A 19580-nucleotide genomic window follows, 5' to 3' on the forward strand; every position below is an offset into this window, starting at 1 on the left:
GACAGGTCTTCCTAGAAGGGACCACGTCCAGCCCGTGCTGAAAGTGCTGCACTGGCTGCCAATAGCGTACCGGATTTGCTTCAAAGTGCGGGTTCTTACCTTTAAAGCCCTACATGGTCTGGGTCCAGCTTACCTAAGGGACCGCCTTTCCTCATATGTTCCCCCACGAGCACTTCGGTCTGGGACCCAACACCTCCTGGCAATGCCAGGTCCCAAAGAGGCCAGGCTGGCCGCTACCAGGGCCAGGGCTTTCTCGGTGGCGGCTCCTACCTGGTGGAATGAGCTCCCGGAGGAGACCCGGGCCCTGCGGGACCTTATGCAGTTCCGCAGGGCCTGTAAGACGGAGGGTCGCTGCCGGCTGTGGGGAGGACACACTTCCGGTGATGTCAGGGGGTGTGGCATATGCTAATGAGTTATGCTAATGAGTCCCCCTAGCTCTTTTTCTACGAAATGACCCCTGGTGCCAACTATCCCCCACACTCAGCCATCATATCGACGGCCTAGAGCACTCTAGTCAAATAATTGTTAAGAATGTTTTTGTATTGTGGGATTTATAAATGTTTTTAAATTTGTTTTATATTGGCGTTGCCACCTGTAAGCCGCCCTGAGCCCGCATTGCGGGGAGGGCGGGGTATAAATCAAATTAAATAAATAGATAAATAATAAATAAATAAATAAAATTTAATGGACATCACCTCTCCAGCGTCTCAGGAAAAGAAAGTATTTTCCAAAGGGTCTCTGAGATCCTTTCATGTGAGGTATCTAGGACTGAACCACAGGAGATAAAACAGGTTGCCTACCACTGACCTAAAAGATTCTCCCCCAACTCAGGATTGCTAAAATCCATAGACTAAACAACAGAGCAGGGGTCCCCAACATGGTGACTGTGGTCTGACACCTTTTCTATATCTGTAACCCCCTAGCTGGGAATGGAATGAGCTAGGAAGGGGTGGAATCTCTAGAGGCAGAAGGGTGCAGAACTTGTGGAAAGCTAAAGAGGGAAGCCAGACTGCCTTGCTGGGGAACTTAACCCTTAACCGTAGGCTCTTAACACCTTGTTTAAGGTAACTATGATTTATGGATGGACACTGGTAAGGGACGGAGACTTTTGTTCTAAATTGTAAATGTTAGAATTATTGTTTCAGGCAGGGCTATTTTTGGGCAGGAACGCACAGGAACGGAGTTCCGGCTGGCTTCCAAGTTGGCCACGCCCAGCAGGAACTCAGTAGCATAATAGGCCACACCCAACAGCAGAAACTCATTCGGATTGGCTACATTAGGGGTGTGTGGCCTAACATGCAAAGGAGTTCCTGCTACAAAAAAGGCCCTGGGTTTTGACAACAAACAAGATAAACAGAATAAGAAGCAAAAGGTGGGTGTGGCTGGATGAGCACACTTCTGGTAACATGGGGTGCGGCCTAATATGCCAATGAGCTGTGCTGTCAGGGGTGTGGCCTAATAGGACAATGGGTTTCTGCCCTTGGGTGTGGCCTATTATGCTAATGAGTTCCTGCAGGGCTTTTTCTACAAAAAAAGCCCTGGTTTCAGGGCTGTGTCATCTAGTGGGGAGTTCAACTGGGACCCTCATTTTGGAAGCCGGCGCACAGAGTGTTCAGCTGGAGATGTCTTGACCCACCAACAAGAGGAAAAAAATGAATTCTGAGGGTGGCAGGCTGTGAAGGAGGGAGAAGTTAGTTTGGACTTTAAAAGATCCCCGTTCTGTTGTGTTACTAAGTTCTATGTTGTTGTTGTGGGGATTTTTTTTGTTACATGATGTTAACTGAAAAGTAAAAAGTGTTTTATTCTCTCTGAATGACTGCAAGATTCATTTCAGGTTCTGCCCCACAGAGCCCACAAGCCATGTGTTTCTAGACAGTGGGCAAGGCCAGGTGGGGCATTTGTCCAACAAGGCTTCTTATTGGCTACTGGAGATTTGATTGGCTGTGCAGATTTTTAATTTAAAAAAAAAATTAATTTAATTTTATTATTAGATTTATATACCGCCCTCCCCAATGGGCTCAGGGCAGTGTACAACAGTTAAATATACAATTAAAACAGCATTAAAATAACAGTTTACGGGGGAGTCTGCTGCCTCAACCAAATGCCCGGCGGAATAGCTCCATCTTTCAGGCCCTGCGGAACTGCAATAAGTACCACAGGGCCCTGATCTCATATGGGAGCTCATTCCACCACGCAGGTGGTCGAGGCTAGCCGGATGTCCCTGGGGCCGGGAACCACTAACAGATGTTGATTTGTGGACCTCAGGACCCTCCGGGGCTCATATGGGGAGAGGCGTTACAATGTTACTTTGGCAGTAGCTGCCACCACCCCAAAAGGATAAGGTTGCCAGGTCTGGGTTAGAAAATACCTGGAGACTTTGGGGGTGGATCCAGGAGACGGTGGAGTTTGGGGAGAGGAGGGGCCTCAGCATGGTACAATGCCATAGAGTCCACCCTTCAAAGCAGCCATTTTCGCCAGGGGAGCTGCTCTCTGTCAGCTGGAGACCAGTTGTAAAAGCAGGAGATCCCCAAGCCCCACCTGGAAGCTAGCAACCTTACAGAAGGATCTTCCCTGTGTGATTGAAGGTAAACTGTGGGAATCATATTGTGGCTGGCTCTGTCTCCTGTGGTAGCCATTTTGCGGCAGTCATTTCATGGCTGTGCCCACCCTGCTGTTTCAGAATGCCAAAGGTGCCCACAGGCTCAAAAAAGGTTTGAGACCTCTGACCTGGAGATTGCTCATCAAATGCCCTCCCAAGGGAGCTATTTTAGGTTGTGGTTGAAGCCATACCTTGATTGCTCCAGTAGAGATTTGGATCTCATGGAGTCGCCTCATGGTTCCATCCCGGTCCACGAAATAGGAGGAGGCAAGCTGGTGAAGGGACTCTACGCTCTGGGTAGCATTGCTGGACTTTCGGTCGAGTCGGCTCTTGTCCATGTACATGGTCAAAGCTTCCTCTCCTGGAATGCAAACGACGGAAGAAACATCACCATACTGGAATAATGTCTGACAGTTAAAGTATAGAAATCAGGAGTAGTGAGGAGAGATGGAAAAGCCCCCAACATACAACTCTCAGTGCACAACTGCCCTCTTTAGTCCTATCAGTACAATACAATAGAGAGCAAATACTCATTAAATATAAAACGTAATTGGGCTGTTTATGGATGCTTTGAAGAGTGAACTCTATGGAATTACACCCCACTGAGGTCCATTTCATGTTTTATTCGAGTTCCAGGGTGCCAGAATATGGAGTAGTTCCAGACCAGGTTTTACTTAGGACTCCGTGTAAACTAGCTAGGCAACGTGCTCTGATGAAGTCTGGAAGCCTTTGAATAATTTGTTCACTCTGAATAAAGTTATACTCAGTTTGCTAAGAAGTCCCTCTGCACATTCCTATTGCACCTTACACTAGGAAGACCATCTCTGTGCCTACAACTCACTTATTTGTGTATTTACTTCAAATTATACCCTGCCTTTCTCCTCAGTAGAGACCCAAAGTCACTCACATCATCTCCTTTCCTCCATTTTCTCACAACAACCTGTAGATAGGGTAGGCTGAGAGTGGGTGATGGGCCCAAGCTTCTATGGCAGAATGGGGATTCGAACCTGGGTCTCCCAGATCTAGGGCTGGCAATTACAGGTTAGGATGTTCTTCAAAACTTGAGGATAGAACCTGGGGAGGGGAGGGGAGGGAGGGTCCTCAGTGAGGTATAATCCCATAGAGTTTACTCTCCAGAGCATCCATTTTTTTCCTCCAGGGGGCCTGGTCTCTGTAGTCTGAAGATCAGGGGTAATTCCAGGAGCTCTCTGGGATCCACCTGGAGTTTGACAAGCCTACGAAGGTCCTCGACCAAATGGTACAATAATTACCACAAGCACAGGAGTCTTGGAAGAAATCCACAAGTATGTCAGAATCAGAATCACTTTATTGTATGTGGCCATAGGCCTTCACAATATCAAACACTCTCAGAGAGTTTGTAGACAAGTATGTAGATTAGTGGGGGGGGGGGCAGGAGGTCGGAGTCTGAGGGGAGCGGGGACATGGGGGGGTGCCAGTGGGCAATAGTGTTACCTCACTTCTGGGGGAATTCTGGAAGTGGTATCACATCTTTCCAGGAAACAACAGGACACCTATGGCAAAGCCAAAGAATTTCTGGTGATTCCTAGAACAATGTGCAATCATGTCTGGGTTTTTCCCAGAGTGACATTAAGCTGTTTGTCTGACAGTAGGGTTGCCAAGTGTATCTTCGCCGGGAGCGGGGGGCTCCCGGCCGGCGTCTTGTGTGTGTGTGCGTGCGCGAAGCGCACACACGCCGCACACACATCACCCGGGAGTGACGGGAGGACGCCAGGCACGCTGGGGGTGGGGCCACGTCACTTCCTGGTGACACGCACGCAGGGGTGGGGTTCCCCCCGGGGCCCGATTATGCAGCGTCAGAAATCGGGCTTCCAAAGTGGGGGGTTACCCGCCACCCGCCCTCACTTGGCATCCCTATCTGACAGTGATCTCTCCCCCCTCTCCTGTCAGCTGCCAGAGTGCCCTTGGGCAACAGAAGCAGGGGGCAGGAGATCTCTCACTCCTGGTGGGTAAATGGCAAGTCTGGGGTTAACTGATGTCCTAAGATTTCAGACAACTTCCCCGAGGCCCTGGAATTGAGTCTAAAACCCCACTCTGAGGGTGAAAGCCCAAGGCCTAGTAATCCTAACAAGGATATTTAATCTCATAAAATGAATCTGTTGGGGAAATTTTTTTTATCCTATTTAATGTAGACCAGGCACAAAAAAAGCCTTCAGCAATGTGAAATGCTACGTGGTGGGTGAGGCAGCTATCTTGCTGTAGGAATACAGGTATTAGAAGCACTCAGCAACGCTGTGAACATGCTGGAGGGTGTAATGTTGAAGTGGGCTGACATAAAGCTGCGGAGCTCCACGCAGAAGGTAGATTTTAATCCGATTCAGAGCTCAGTCTCTTAGTCGATATGCGACGCCAGCGACTGCATTACATGGGAACCGATGGTCTGATCACACGTCCCAGGCTCCTTAAACTGTTCCACACGGCAGTGGCTGTTATCACTCGGAAAGCTGTTCACACGCGCCAGGCACTTGCACAAGCAGCTGGGATAATTTTCTTCATGCATGTGAACCAAAGGGATTACAGTGGGGAAGGCACTTCTTGAGCCGTGCAGTGAACAAGATGCCTTAAAAATCATAATAAATATTAAAATTAGCTGACTTTAAAATGTTGTGTATCTTATTATTAAAGAGGCTGGAAACATCACACTGTTCATTCAATCAACTGGTTTAATTTTTTTTTGTCTTAGCTAGGAGCCCTAGCAAAAATTGCAGTCAATATATATATAATAAAAAATGGGGGGGGGGGAATCACATCTCCAAATTCCAGTACAAGAGACCAGTGCTCCCTCTAAGCTGTGGAGTCTTGTGAGCAAAAATTCTACTTTGTGAGTACTGGCATTAACGTTATGAGCAAGCGATTTGGCTACTGCATAAATTAGTTTGCTCTGGAGCCATCCTTCCTGAGCTAAGCAAAAATGTGTGAGCTGGAGGCTAAAAAACTGTGAGCTAGCTCACACTCACTCAGCTTAGAGGGAACACTGCAAGAGACCTCTGGATGAATGCAGTCAAAGTGCCAAGTAAAGTATGCTCAGGGCCCCTGAGCCTGCCGCCACAATCCCTAACCACTCCTCCTTCCCACTCATCTACCCACAGACCTTTCCCCATGAGTTCAATCACTTTTGAGCCCATCCACTGCCTGCACTCCCAGCCACACAGGCTGCACATATACCCCTCCCCTCATGGCAGTGGGCCCTGTAGGAAGTCATGGGCCCTGGGAGCTGCCTCACCACAGGGCATGCTAACACACACCCTAATACTCCCCTTTGGAAAGGTAATGTCTGTGGTATGGGGATGGAAGGGAACTGGTGGGGAAGGGAAGTGGTGGGGGAAAGGGTAAATGACTTTAATGGTGTATGGACAGGCCCACCTTTTTGGGCCAGTGTGGTGTAGTGCTTAGAGATGTGCAATATTTTTATTTTCTTTTTTTCCCCGGTTCAGGTCTATTGGGCCCCGTGAAATTTCAGGATTTAAAAAAAAATCTGGCAAAGTATTCGGATCTGGGATTTTTCAGGAATCTCAATCCCCCCCCCCCCCCGGGCCTGAGATGGGGAAAAAAAAACGGGGGGGGGGGGGGGACAAACCCAGGCATGGCAAAGCTGCACAACACAGCTGACCCACGGCTCCCGCCTCTGAGCTGTTTTCCCTGATTTTTTTTACTGCAGTCCCTTTAAACCAGGCTGATTTAAATAGACTGCAGAAGAAGGGGGAGGCAGCTGATAGGCGGGGAGCAGTCTCCCCGCCTCTCAGCTGTTTCCCCAATCTTTCTGGAACCCGAAGATAGTCGGGATTTTTTTGGGATTTTTTTTCAGCTTTCCCGAAAAATCCTGGATACTTTTGGGATGCCAAAATATACCTGGGAAATACCGATAAAGTGTTTTTCAGCTATATTTTCCACTGGGGAAGATCCAAATACACTCTGCTAGTAGTGGTTAAGAGCAGTGGAATCTAATCTGGAGAACTTGGTTTGATTCCCCACTACTCCACATGAAGTCTGCTGGGAGAACTTGGGCCAGTCACAGTTCTCTCAGAGCGGCGAGAATTTTTTTTTTAAGTACCCATAGGTACACTTTTATTAATTTTTAAAATCTACAACAAACAAATCTACGCACTACAAACAGACACTCTACTAAACATAACATATATACCAAGAGTACAGTTACATTATATGCTTATATGCAATTACTTAATTAATAAAAACTCTATATCAAATACTTTCCATTCTTCTATCTTCTGTGTTCTCAAGTCCATTGCGCTATTCTTGCCTAGTCTTCTATTACATTTGCATTATACCAATCATAAAACTTTTTCCATGTTTTTTGAAATGTCCACTCTTTACTTAATCTCATTTCTAGAGTCAGTTTATCATTTTCTGCTGTTTCAAAAAGTTTATTCACAAACTCCTGTTTCGTTGGTATCTCCATGGTTTTCCAGTATTTGGCATATAAGATTCTTGCAGCTGTCATCATATAAACAGTCAAATACCTATTCTCTTTTTCATAATCCTTTGGAGGTATATTCAACAGCAAGACCTCTGGAGTAAATGGAATCCTTGCTCTTAGTATCTTCTCCATCAAACTATGGACCTATTTCCAAAACTTTTTAGTAATATCGCATAGCCACCACATATGGTAAAATAGAGCGGCGAGAATTTTAATAGCTAGATATTGGAAACAAGAAAAGATACCTACGAGAAAGGAATTAGCAGCGAAACTTTTGGAAGTGGCAGAAATGGACCAGCTGAGTGTAATATTGCAAGGGAAAAAGAGGATAAAATATTCCAGGAAAGATGGGCAGAGGTATATAATTGGATAAAGGAGATGAATAAGTATTAGACTCTACAATGTTATGTATATTTTTAAAGATTAGTATATGTATGAATATACTTTGTAAAATATAAATACAATTTATATAAAAAAGAGCTCTCTCAGCCCCGCCTACCTCGCAAGGTGCCTGTTATGGGTAGGAGAAGGGAATGTGATAGTAAGCCACTTTGGGACTCCTTAATGTAGAGAAAGGTGGGGGATAAAAACAACAACAACAGTTCTTCTTCTTTGTGAGGTGTCTCTCAAACATTCGCCGATGCCTGAACTTTTTCAAGCGTTCAAAGGGATGTTTGCAAAAAGTTATGAGCTAATTTGGGTTGAAAGCAAACTCCTTTTGGTTTGAGGGGGGGAGTGCCCTCTAAAACTAGCAGCCATTAAAATAATTAGAACATCAGAAAAGCTGCCGGGAGGAATCCAGGGAATAGCCCCAAGTATTTGTTAATTTATTTATTTAGGAAACGTGTGGGCCACCTCTCCAGACCTGTTTGAGGCAGCTCACAACTAAGTAGAGGCAGGCCAAGGTGACCCTACCCTTTTGCTATACACCTCTGGTGTTTTATATATGTTACCCTCTAATATAGATGTGGAGGCAGACCAGCCTAGAAGAGAAAATAGCAGCTTATTGCCCTGGAAAGAGCCAGCATCAGCAATCAAGAAGGGTTAATAGATTTTTGCTGCATTATTAAGTCCTAATTTCTCATTTATTAAGTGGGCGCAGTGTTCAAAGTCATCTTCCCTTCAGGGTATTCCCTGTAAATTAGCTCTCAGCTCTGCCCACTCTATCACTGAGTGTGCGCATCCCAGAAAACACCCAGCACCGTTTTGTGTTGTCAGGAACTCAAAGCAGGGGACAGCAGGATGTATATTGGCTTTGGAGCAGAGGAGAAGCAGGAGGAGGGAGGGAGGGGATAGGAGACCCCAACCTCCGGAACAAACTGGCCTCCAAAATGTTTCTTTTCTATGAGGAGAGCAGTTCCCTGGGCAATCCTTCCGGGGTCATTCTCCTTTGGATGAGAAAGCACTGGAGACTTAATAGTGTCCTTGTAGAATTCATTTTATTGATAAATATGCAAGCACAGCATATCGGAAGGAAACAGGCACTCCTTCAGCAGGCAACAAATCTGCTGATGCTGCACCAATTTCTTGGAGAGCTAGTTGGGGATCCCCCAGCCTCCCGAAGGTGAAGAAGAAGAAGAAGAAGAAGAAATTGGATTTATACCCCACCCTTCACTCAGAGTCTCAGAGTGGCTTACAAACGTCTTTCCCTTTCCCTCCCCACAACAGACACCCTGTGAGCTAAGTGGGGCTGAGAGAGCTCTGAGAGAACTGTCCTTGAGAGAACAGCTCTGACAGAACTATGGCTTGCCCAAGGTCATCCGGCAGCTGCAAGTGGAGGAATGGGGGATTAGAGTCTGCTCACTTAACCACTACACCAAACTGGCTCTTAGTTTCACTTAACTGTCACAGCTCCAAACGTTCTGTCACTTTCTCAGAATGAAACTGCAGATTGGGTGCAGTTCTATTGTATTTCTTAGAACAGAGGTTGTGATTTAAAGGCTGATGGAGCAGGATGGTTGAGGTCTCTTGCCCTGCACTCTTTTCCTACTGAAAATCCACATTGTGAACACGTTGTTTAATGGTGGGACTACATGCTTTGTGTAATTTGATAATTATTGTAAAGGACTTTCCCCCTCTTTCTCAGATTGAATATGCTGGGACGATAAGGAAGAGTTAGTCATCCACTGAGCAGTACTGCTGCTCTGATCACAACTGGAGCCCCCTACAGCTGTTTCAGTTTTATATATACCACCAAGAAAAACCACCGTTGCTTCGGAGAGGCAGGCAATGGCAAACCACCTCTGAATGCCTCTTGCCTTGAAAACCCCATGGGAGTAGCCACAAGGCTGTTATGACTTGACAACACTTGATGATGATGATGATGATGATGATGATGATGATGATGATGATGATGATGATGGCGGTGGCGATGATGAATTGTCACAGTCAGATATTTGACAGTATTCTACAGTTCAAGATCTAGCCAAGCTATTGGGAATTGCAGATGTATCTTTGCAGGATTCTTGCTGTTCCAAGCAACACTGTCTTCTGAAGCTCAGCTGACATTATTTGTTCAAGGCTCAGAATGTCCAGGTGTTCAGGTGTTTCTTGAGACTTCTAGGCACTGCTCCAAGGGCTCCAGTGACAACTGGTACGATGGTAACCTTATTCTCCCAGAGGTGTTCTAATTCTCTTTGTAGATTTTGGTATTTTGTGAACTTCTTCTGTTCTCCCCCCCCCCCATTCTGCTTTCGCCAGGGTTTGCTGTGTCAATTATCCAAACCCTATTTCTCTCCCCCCCCCTAAAATTGTGATATCAGGGTTGTTATGCTTTAGATGTTTTTCTGTTTGTAAACAGAAGTCCGAAAGAATCTTTGTTTCATCATTCTCAATGATCTTGTCTGGTTTGTGCTCCCATTAATTTCTGGATGGTGATAAGCCATACTTCTTGCAAACATTCCAGTACAAAATAGCTGCAACTCTATTGTGACATTCTTTATAGTCAGTTTGAGCATTTCTACTGTAGACAGAGACCATGTGGTCGACTGTTCCATCTTTTGCAATTATCACTGGTCTTCTGAATCTATGTTTTTATACTTTTCATTTCGAGCACTGCTCTCATGCAGCTAGAATGAGTCTTTCCGTTTCTTTCTTCAGGTGCACATTTTGGAGCCACTACAAAGTGTTTTTGTTATCAACTTGATTCTCTATGGCTGCAGTCACACACACTAAATAATCCACTTTCAATCCACTTTCAATGCACTTTCCAACTGGATTTTTACTGTGTGAACTGGCAAAATCCGATTCAAAAGTGCATTGAAAGTGGATTGTTTAGTGTGTTTGACCGCAGCCTATGTCTTTCAAATATTGCCCATACAAGTGCTTTTGTTTCTAGTTGTCAGTGAGTTTTGATTGCAATCCTTTTTATAATCTTTGGTTTCTGAAACCTTAAATAAATCTGCCTTGTATGCTTCAACTAGAAGCTTGTCCTTGCTTTTCTTGGTGCAGCCATTCAGTGCTCATTTTTCTTCTTCAACGGCTTGCTTAACTTTCAGGACACCTCTTCCATCTAATTTTCTTGGAAAGCAGAAATGATGTAGGATGTAACAAGCGGTGCATCATCATTATCTTGTGAGTTTTGCGATCTATTGCTTCTAATTCTGCTTGTTTCCAATTGATAATGCCAGCTGTTTGTCCTAGAACTGGGACTGCCCATGTGCTAATTGCCTTTACTGTGTTGCCTCCATTTAATTTTGTTCACAACATCTTTTTAGTTCTTCGGTAATACTCCTTGGTTGTATTTTTGGTAACAGGGATATGTTTGATGTTGTCACCTTCCAAAAATTCTAAGATATTTGTAGTTTTCTTCAAAGCCCAGTGTTTTGATGTTGTTGCTTTTTGGCATCTTAATTTTTCTTTTTCAACCAACTTTCCTACATTCAGTGTTATGCTGCACACTTGTCAAGGCCAAATTTCATTGCTGTACCTTTGCTGAATATTCAAACTGTAGTAAAGAATCAATATCTGATGATGGCTTTCCATACATTTTCAAGTTATTCATACACACACACACACACACACACACACACACAATAAGTGTGAAATCTTTGGGCTTGTCTTTGAAGCCTGGTATCCTAAGACTGTGTTGTTGAGAATGATTATGAGTGGTATTAGGGGCATGACAAACAACACCTGTGATAGTAGCTCTCCCTGGAAAATTCCTCGTTTGATATTAACTGTTCCAATTTCTTCTCCATTCACAATCAACCTGGTGCTCCATTTACTCATGACAGTCCTGATAAACATTATTACAGTTTTGCTGATGCCTATCATTTCTGGTGTTTTCAGGATCCATGTACGAGGGAGTGAATCAAATACCTTCTTGTAATCAATTCAAACAGCATTCAGGTTGGTTTTCCACCTTTTATAATTTTGTAAGACGGTTTTATCAATTAGAAACTGATCTTTAGTGCCTTGGGATTTTCAGAAAATTCCTTTTTGTTCCTGTGGTAAAATCGAATTGAGCTGTCCTGTTGTTGTAATATTAAAAAAAAAAAAACTGTGGGGAGCCAGTGGGGGACATGAGCTGTGTAGTCCCCTCTAAAGGATCTGTGAGTTGATCCAGGCCAAACTGGATGATACATGGGAGACAAAGTATCAGTCTCCTTATGTCCAGTGCAGGGGCCTGTAGGCTTGCCAAGTCCCCCTGGGGGGCGGAAAAACCCCTGCCCCAGAGGCCCGTTCACCACCACCAGCGGATTGGGCCCCAGGGGGAACCCCACCCTGACATGTGCGTCACCCGGAAGGGACGCGACCACGCCAGGCACGCTGGGGGCGGGGCCACAGTCATCTGAGGGAAAACTCTATGGTTTTCCCTCGGATGGTCGTGGCCCTGCCCCCAGCATGCCTGGCATCGTCACGTCACTTCCGGGTGGCGTGCGTGTGGCACGCGCTACAGACGCCGGACGGGAGTCCCTCGCTCTGGAGGAATTTTCACTTGGCAACCCTAGGGGACTGCCATTCTCAGCAAAGGAATGTTACGGAGAGGGTTTGTGTTCCCTTTTTCTTTCCTGCCAACTGTCATCCTTTCCCACAGTCATTTCCCCCCCTGCAGCAGAAAAGGTTTGGAGACCCCCTATCTAGTCTTTTCACCCTGTGAGTGGCAAAGCATGGGGGGCAGTTCTAAACAGAAAAAAAAAATGCAGAAAGGGGTCAAAATGACCCTCCCTCAGCTGAAAGACACATACACGAATGCACACGAGGAAACCAATCCAGCTACTGAACACTCAGTTTTGTCCTCTCGCTTCTCGGAAGCCGGTAGCCCAGCTTGATCCTGATTATTATAAACGTAGTGCTGTTCCCATGGATGATAAGGGATTACCTCAGTGCTTGCTAGGTTTGCCAACCACCAGGTGGGTCTTATTTATTTACTTAGATAATTTGTAACCCACCCTCCCCACAAAAACAGGCTCAGGGTGACTTGCACTGGTCCCCCCCCCCCCCTAGAACAACCAGTGATCTCCAGACTGCAGCAATCAGTTCCCCTGGATAAAGCTTTGAAGGGTAGACTCTATGCCATCACATCCCAGACGAGATTCCGCCCCTCCTCAAAATCCATTCTCTTCAGGCTCTGCTACCAAATCTCCAGGAATCCCCAAGCCAGAGCTGGCAACCCTAGCCCTTGCACTATCTTGATGCCAGGGGAAGGGAGGAGGATGTTGGTGTGAATCACAGAGGCAATTGCTCAGGCAAAGTCTTGTGGGCAGCTCAGGACTCAGGTGACTGGATACTGGTGCTCAGTCCTGAAGCATCAGGTGTGTGAGGGGGAGTCCACAAAAGCAGCTAGGTCTAGGGTTGCCGGACAACCCAATGTTGGTGAGGGTCCCCTGCTTCCAGGCCCCACCTCTTCGCAGCTGGTGGGGGAAATGCCCCCCCAAGGGAAGAAGAGAGGATGTTTTAGTGACATGCCTACATGACGTCAGTGTGACCTGGAAGTGATGTAGGCACATAGAAGCTAATTCTACCATAGAGTTTTGGGCCAAAAAATCAAAGCATCATCCCGATATCCCCAACGTGCCTACGTTACTTCCAAGTCATGTTGGAAGTCACATGGGAATGTTCCTGAAATGTCTGATGGAAAAGGACTCCTCGGGAGAAAAGGGGGCCCCGTGTAGCCAGCTCTGAGCCAGCAGAAGCTGGCAAGCAGGAACCTGAGCTGCAGGCTTGTCAGGAAACACAACCAACACCTGGTGCAGAGCCATCGACACCCTCCAGCCCTGATTCAACAGGTGAAACTCAGTTGATTGTTTCCAGCCCTCCAATATCACCCACACCCTTAGAGCGCTGCAGACAGAGGCTATGAACAAAACTACAGGAGAGATGACAAAGTACATGCCTCCTGGCCTGATGCCAGCTTCTTGAGTAGTTGCAGGATTACTCTCAAGCAGCTGGTTGCAAGCATGACCCTTAAGCATAGAGTATAAAAACCAGCCAAGGGAGGCTGCTAGGTGTGGAAACAACAAGTTGAAATTCCTCTGACTTGGAGATCACTGCATGGGATCCTGCCTCAACTCTGTGACTCTTAGGACTGTTTCCTTACTCTGCCTTCTCCTTGCTCCTGAACCTGCTTGTGAGTAACTCTCAGATTATCAGACCTTGCTGTATGAACTGACTCTTGGACTAGACTCCTGACTCTGTGCTTAATCTTGGACTGGACCTTGACTAAACTTGTTGAGCTGGTGCTCTTGTCTTACTTGCTCTGTGCTCTGACAAGGGCACCCTATGCTGTCCCCAGCCCAGCTCACGACACCTAGCTAGGTCCCACACTGCCAGTTGCTCCCTTGCTGATCTGACCTCAGATCCTCTTAGGCTCCCGTGCATCTATGCACAATACAGCAGGAGTTGTGCATTTTCACTTCTCAGTCTATCTTCTTCCATGTTCAGGTGAGAGACACCAATTCTAGCACGATCTCTAAGGCCACACTTCACAGGTTCTTGACAAGTGTTTATTTGCAACAGTGCTGGAGACCAGTATGATAAAAAGTGTTCCACAAAAGCTCTGTTTCATCTTTTGGTCTAACATGATTTCTTCTGGGGCAAGAGACTTTCTATAAGAGCCTGTTTATTGTCTAAGTTTAATTTATTAGTGTATTTGCTGTCAAGTTGCAGCCCTGTTATGGTGACTCCACAGGGTTTTTTAGGTTTACCATTGGCTGCCTTTGGACTTCCTTGGTGGTCTTCCATCCAAGTACTAATCAGAGCTGATGCTGCTTAGCATTTGAGATCTGACAAGATCAGGCTAGCCTGGGCCATCGGTAGTGCTTATGGCCTCCTAACTGAATCTGAGTGGGTGAGAAAACTACAGTTCCCATAAGTCTCAGCAACAGCAGGAAGTGTAGCAAACCTGGACTTTCCTTGGTGGTCTCCCGTCCAAGTACTAACCAGGACTGACACTGCTTAGCTTCTGAGACTGATGAAATCAGGCTATCCCAGGCTATTCAGGTCAGTGCCCATTGCTTTTTTGGCGTACACAGTTGTAATCCCCTTTGAGCCTCCATAAAAGGAGGGGAATACAGGATGTAACTATTTAAACAAAAATGCAGACAGATAAGTAAATTACTAACAGACAAGGTTCCTTGCTCCTGAAGAAGATACCCTCGGACTGAAAGGTTTGGGATTAAGCAAAACTTTTATGAACACTTCTTGGATAGTTTGGCCAGGGAAGAGCCCTTTGGCTGGTGGTTCTACCCCCTTTCTTTGCTGGAGAATCACACTATGCTGAGGACTCCTCAATCAATGGTGAGTCCTTGAGAATCTCCTGGGAAGTGTAGTTATCATCAAGTATCTCAGATGAGGTTTTGGCACAGTTGCTTTGTACACAGAGAAGCCCAAGTTCAAACCCTGATGTTCCTGTAGTTTAAGGATACAGGTAGCAGGTTTTCTGGAAGACCTTCATCTGCTTATGCCCTAGAGAGCTACTGTGTCAGCCAAAATACATCAACATGAAATCCAGGGATTGATAATCTGATGGTGGAAGGGAACTTCATATGCTCTTTCTCTCTGATTTGCAATTTGGCCTTATTTTATGCAATCTGTATCTTCCTTGAATAGAAGGTAGCTGCCCGCAGTGAGTTAAGGATTTCTCTGATGTGTAGACATTACTGAGCCTGTCCCTGTAGATATACGACTCTATGACTATGAAGTCACACGAAAAGTCACCTGCACATGAAAAACTAGGATGTCAAGAAGCAGCCCAGAAACCTTCTCCCTAGGACTGCCAGTTTTGGATTGGGAAATTCCTGGAGGTTTTGGGGAATGGAGCCTGAGGAGGGTGTGGTTTGGGGAGGGGAGGGACTTCAGTGGGGTACAATCCCATAGACCCCACCTTGCAAAGCAGCCATCTTCTCCAGGTAAACTCATCTCTGTTGCCTGGAGATCAGTTGTAACAGTGGATCTCCAGTCACCATCTGGAGGCTGGCAACCCTACTTTTTTCCTGACATACTAGTTCTTGATAAATTATTTCTCAGTGGAGGGGCATTCAGTCATGTGAACACCCAGATGCAACCCGAAGCAGTGCCACCTTAGGCACAAGCCTAGGTAGATACCTCAGAGATGCAAAAGATAGATACCTCATATTCCCTCATATTCTAGTTTTCTATGTTCAGGGATTTTTTTTGTTTTGTTTTGTTTGTTTGCATGCAGGAACTGGCATTCATGTGAGCTCCCAACATAAGCAATATGCCTTGCTCAGATACAGGTGGACCACTTCAACGTGACTGAGGCCCATGGCATGAGATAAACAGGAGAGAGCAATCATATGAACCTGCCTTATACGGAATCATACCACTTGGCTACTCATAGTCAATGCTGTCTACTCAGACTGGCAGCAACACATCATCGGCTACCTGAACCCTTTAACTGGAAATGCCAGAAACTGAACTTGGGACCTTCTGCATGCGTAGCCCGCGTAGCGGGGAGGGCGGGCTATAAATCGAATTTATAAATAAATAAATAAATAAAGCAGATGTTCTACCACTGAGCCACAGCACCTTAAATTAAGTCAGGAGATTGATCCATCAAACCCAGTATTGTCGTCTCGGACAGGTGGTAGCATCTCTGGAGGTTTTCAGCATCTTCCCCAACACCTGCTACCAGAACACCTTCTAAAGTTCGAATCTGGGACTGTTTGCATATAAACAAGTGCTCTACCACCGATCTACGCTCATCGGTATAACATATGAAGTTGCCTTATAAGGATACAGATCATTAATTCATCCAGGGATGAAACCAGCCAGCTTTTCTGCTGGTCCTCTTTGACTACCCTCCAAAAAACACTATGCTGGAGATTATGTGACCTGCTTGGACAAAAGCTATGTGGGCCAGGAACTGTACAGTGGATGATTATTAGATGAGAGTGACCAGAAAAAATGGCTGGATCTAACAGGTCACCTAGGACTTCTTCTGACTAGCAGAAGCTGTTTGGCATTGGATCTCTGGAACCTGGCAGCAACTGCATGCAAAGCATGTGCCTTGCGGCTGAGTCACAGACCCTCTTCTAGAAGCTAATGCTGTATGCATGTGATCTGAAGTTGTATGTATACATGTGTAGATGCAGGGGTCGTTTCGTAGAAAAAGAGCTAGGGGAACTCATTAGCATAACTCATTAGCATATGCCACACCCCCTGACATCACTGGAAATGTGTCATAAGGCCACACCCCCTGACATCACCGGAAGTGTGTCATAAGGCCACACACCCCACCCCCAACGGTCCCGGCCGCCACCGCCGGCCTTGCAGATCTACTGCCGAGCCCCATGAGGGGCCCGGCAGTGGACCTGCAAGGCCGGCGGGAGTGCAAGGAAGCCCCGCGAAGGCCCTCCCTGGCCCCAGGCAGGGGTGGGGAGAGGCAGGGAGGAAGCAACTTACCCTCCCTCTTCTCCTGCCTCCTCCTGGCTGAATAAGGGCCAGAAGCGGGGCAGCCGGAAGCAGGGGGCGGGGCTTCGTCATGTGTTCCACCCCCCGTACCTCACCCGAAATGACCTCTGTGTAGATGTATGTATCCCCTTATACTGAGCCAGACCACTGGACCATTGAGCCCAATATTGACCCAGCAGCTCTCCTGGGTCTCAGGCAGGGAAGCTTCTTCTCCAGCACTTCCTGCCTGAGAGTTTTTTCAGAACTTCGGATGCCAGGAAGCAAATCTGGGGTGTTATGCGTGCACAATGTATGATTTACTACAGAGCCATGAGATCTTCCTGAAACAGGCATGCACGAGGCACTGAAGACTTCTGAGGCCGTATCAGCACCAAGGAAGCCATGCCTGATGTGCCTTCCAGTGCTTTGATTTCCGAGCCCTTTGGGCAAAGTCATTTTTGCATTATTTTAATGAGAGGGGAAAGCTGCGGGCTGCCACGGGATGATGGGTCGCATATCATAGGTAGAGGGGAGCTTGTAGTCTCCAAATAGGAAAATACTTCTGCTCATGAACAATGCATGCTCCCAAGAGGGTCTCTTTGCATCATCTTCCCCTTTATTGCCGTCAAGACGAATCTTTCTAGCCCTCTCACACGGCTCCCCAGTGGCTTTCCCTCCCCTTGTGCTTGGCACCGGGGGCTGATGGAACACTTAGCACCGCTGTCCATCGCCAGCTCTTGTTACAAGCCTGTGCATATTTTAAAGCATTGTGTAGTAAAAACAAGAGCAGGGACACGCCACTGTGAATAATTCACCATCGTGCCTGGGCAAAATTAAAAATATATTTCACTGTCAAAGGTCTGCATTATTTGGGATTTCTAGAGAGGCTAGAAAGAATGCAATCTGGTAAGAATAAGGAAGCAAACGTTTGTTTCTCGGGCTGCCTCCAACAGAATGTCAAATCAAGAGTCCGGCTGTAAATGTTGTTTCAGTTAGAGCTTGCCTGGCAACTACATTCCCTTCCAATGGAAATGCCCTATGCATGAGGGGCTTGCTGTCCATGCTCAGAGTTATCCTAATTCCCAGACAGCAGACAAATTAAGGGGGGGGGGGGAGGAAAGTCAGTGAACATACAAAGCAACAAAGTTAGACCACTGATCCAGTTGGCTCAGTAGAATGTCTACTTTGAGTAACAGCAGCAGTAATGGGTTGCAAGTTACCCGAGATCCTTCTGGTTTTGACCCAAGGACCTCCTGTGTGCAAAACATGTGTCCCACCAATGAGCTATGGATCCTCTTCAATGACATATGAAACCATCTTGATTCGTACTGTCCCCTTTGACAAGTAGCAGCTTCCCTGAGTCTGAGTCAGTGAAAGCTCTTTCCCAGCACTTGTTCTGTGAGATACCTCAACAGAGATGATGGGGAATGAATCCCCAGCAGTGGGGGAGGCCTACACCAGTATCTCAGCATCATCGCTGGCAATGCAGAGAAGTCAGTTCCGATACACGTTGCCAGCTATGTGGGGACACCCTAGGCTTGCCAAGTCCCCCTGGGGGGTTCCTCGCCGCCAGCGGATCGAGCCCCAGGGGGAACTCCACCCTGACGTGCACAACGCCCGGAAGTGATGCGGGCACGCCGGGTACGCTGGGGGTGGGGCCACGGTCATCCAAGGGAAAACTCTATGGATTCCCCCGCTGCAGCTGAATTCACACTTGGCAACCCTAGGACACCCTGGTATTTGGGCAAAACTCTATGGCAAAAATGGCTTCCAGTCCAGGATGCTGTGTCTCACACTAAGCCAACAAGACACCTTTGGAAGGCCTACAAACAGACCAAAGCCACCACTGGTTGTTTTCCTGAGGAACATGGAGATTCCCTTTGGTCTCCATCCAAACACTTCTTCCTCTTTCCATCACCTTCAACCCTCTGCTTTGTTTGCCGAGCTTTCATGACATTCTTCTCTGAAGCCCTTACTTATCAAACTAACCTACTTCAATTCCACAAGCCCCTGTACTCCTCTTTCCAATCAGCCACCCAACCCTTAACCTTCCTTCTTCTGCCCCTCACGTTATTGCCAACAGCATATACTCCCTAGCTTCTCTAGGCTCTGCGTGAGAATGTTTGTAACCAGACTGGCACACCGTTAGGGATGGGCATACGCATATCACATGCAACAAAGCGTTTTAGCCTCTCACATACGTGTCGCCCCAAGCTTCTTTTAGCCTGGTTATTTGTGAACATTCTATAACGTCAGACCAAGCTGGTGGTCAGGGGAATAGGGAGGGGTTACAAGAGAGAGCTATTTTCTCTTTAGCCTCTGACATACTGCCAACCCAAGTCCAGAGCAATGGAACGGTACAGTCTGCTCCGTCCCGAATTATTGTGGGGGTGAAAGAAGAAACCCTGCTGCCACCTACCTCCCAAAGTGGCAGAGATGAGTATGTGTGTGCCGTACTTTTTGATGATGGTATCAATGAACTGCTGCGTCGTGGGTCTCCTGCCCAGCAGGCGTATGCTTCTCTGGAACTCAGGCATCAGGGGGACAGGGTTGCGGAGCAGGTCCCTCCGCTCGATGGCTGTGTTCCTCACCTTCCAACGGGCAAACTCCCTGAGTGACAACACAGGAACACAACGTAGGTGAAGTTCTGAG

At 46.8% G+C, this 19580-nt stretch overlaps 1 protein-coding gene across 1 annotated transcript in view; it reads right to left on the minus strand.

The window, feature by feature from the left end:
• The window catches only part of BRINP1 (bone morphogenetic protein/retinoic acid inducible neural-specific 1), a 198343-nt gene that overhangs the window by 33474 nt on the left and 145289 nt on the right, over positions 1-19580 (minus strand). Inside the window, exons 3-4 of the mRNA XM_015408431.1 lie at positions 19348-19538; positions 2791-2960 (exon numbers count right to left, since the gene is read on the minus strand). Of these exons, the coding sequence (XP_015263917.1) occupies positions 2791-2960; positions 19348-19538 (361 nt within the window). The remainder of the gene's footprint in view (positions 1-2790; positions 2961-19347; positions 19539-19580) is intronic.

The sequence above is a fragment of the Gekko japonicus genome, unplaced genomic scaffold (assembly GCF_001447785.1).
Source record: "Gekko japonicus isolate JY-2015 unplaced genomic scaffold, Gekko_japonicus_V1.1 scaffold811, whole genome shotgun sequence".
Taxonomy (NCBI): domain Eukaryota; kingdom Metazoa; phylum Chordata; class Lepidosauria; order Squamata; family Gekkonidae; genus Gekko; species Gekko japonicus.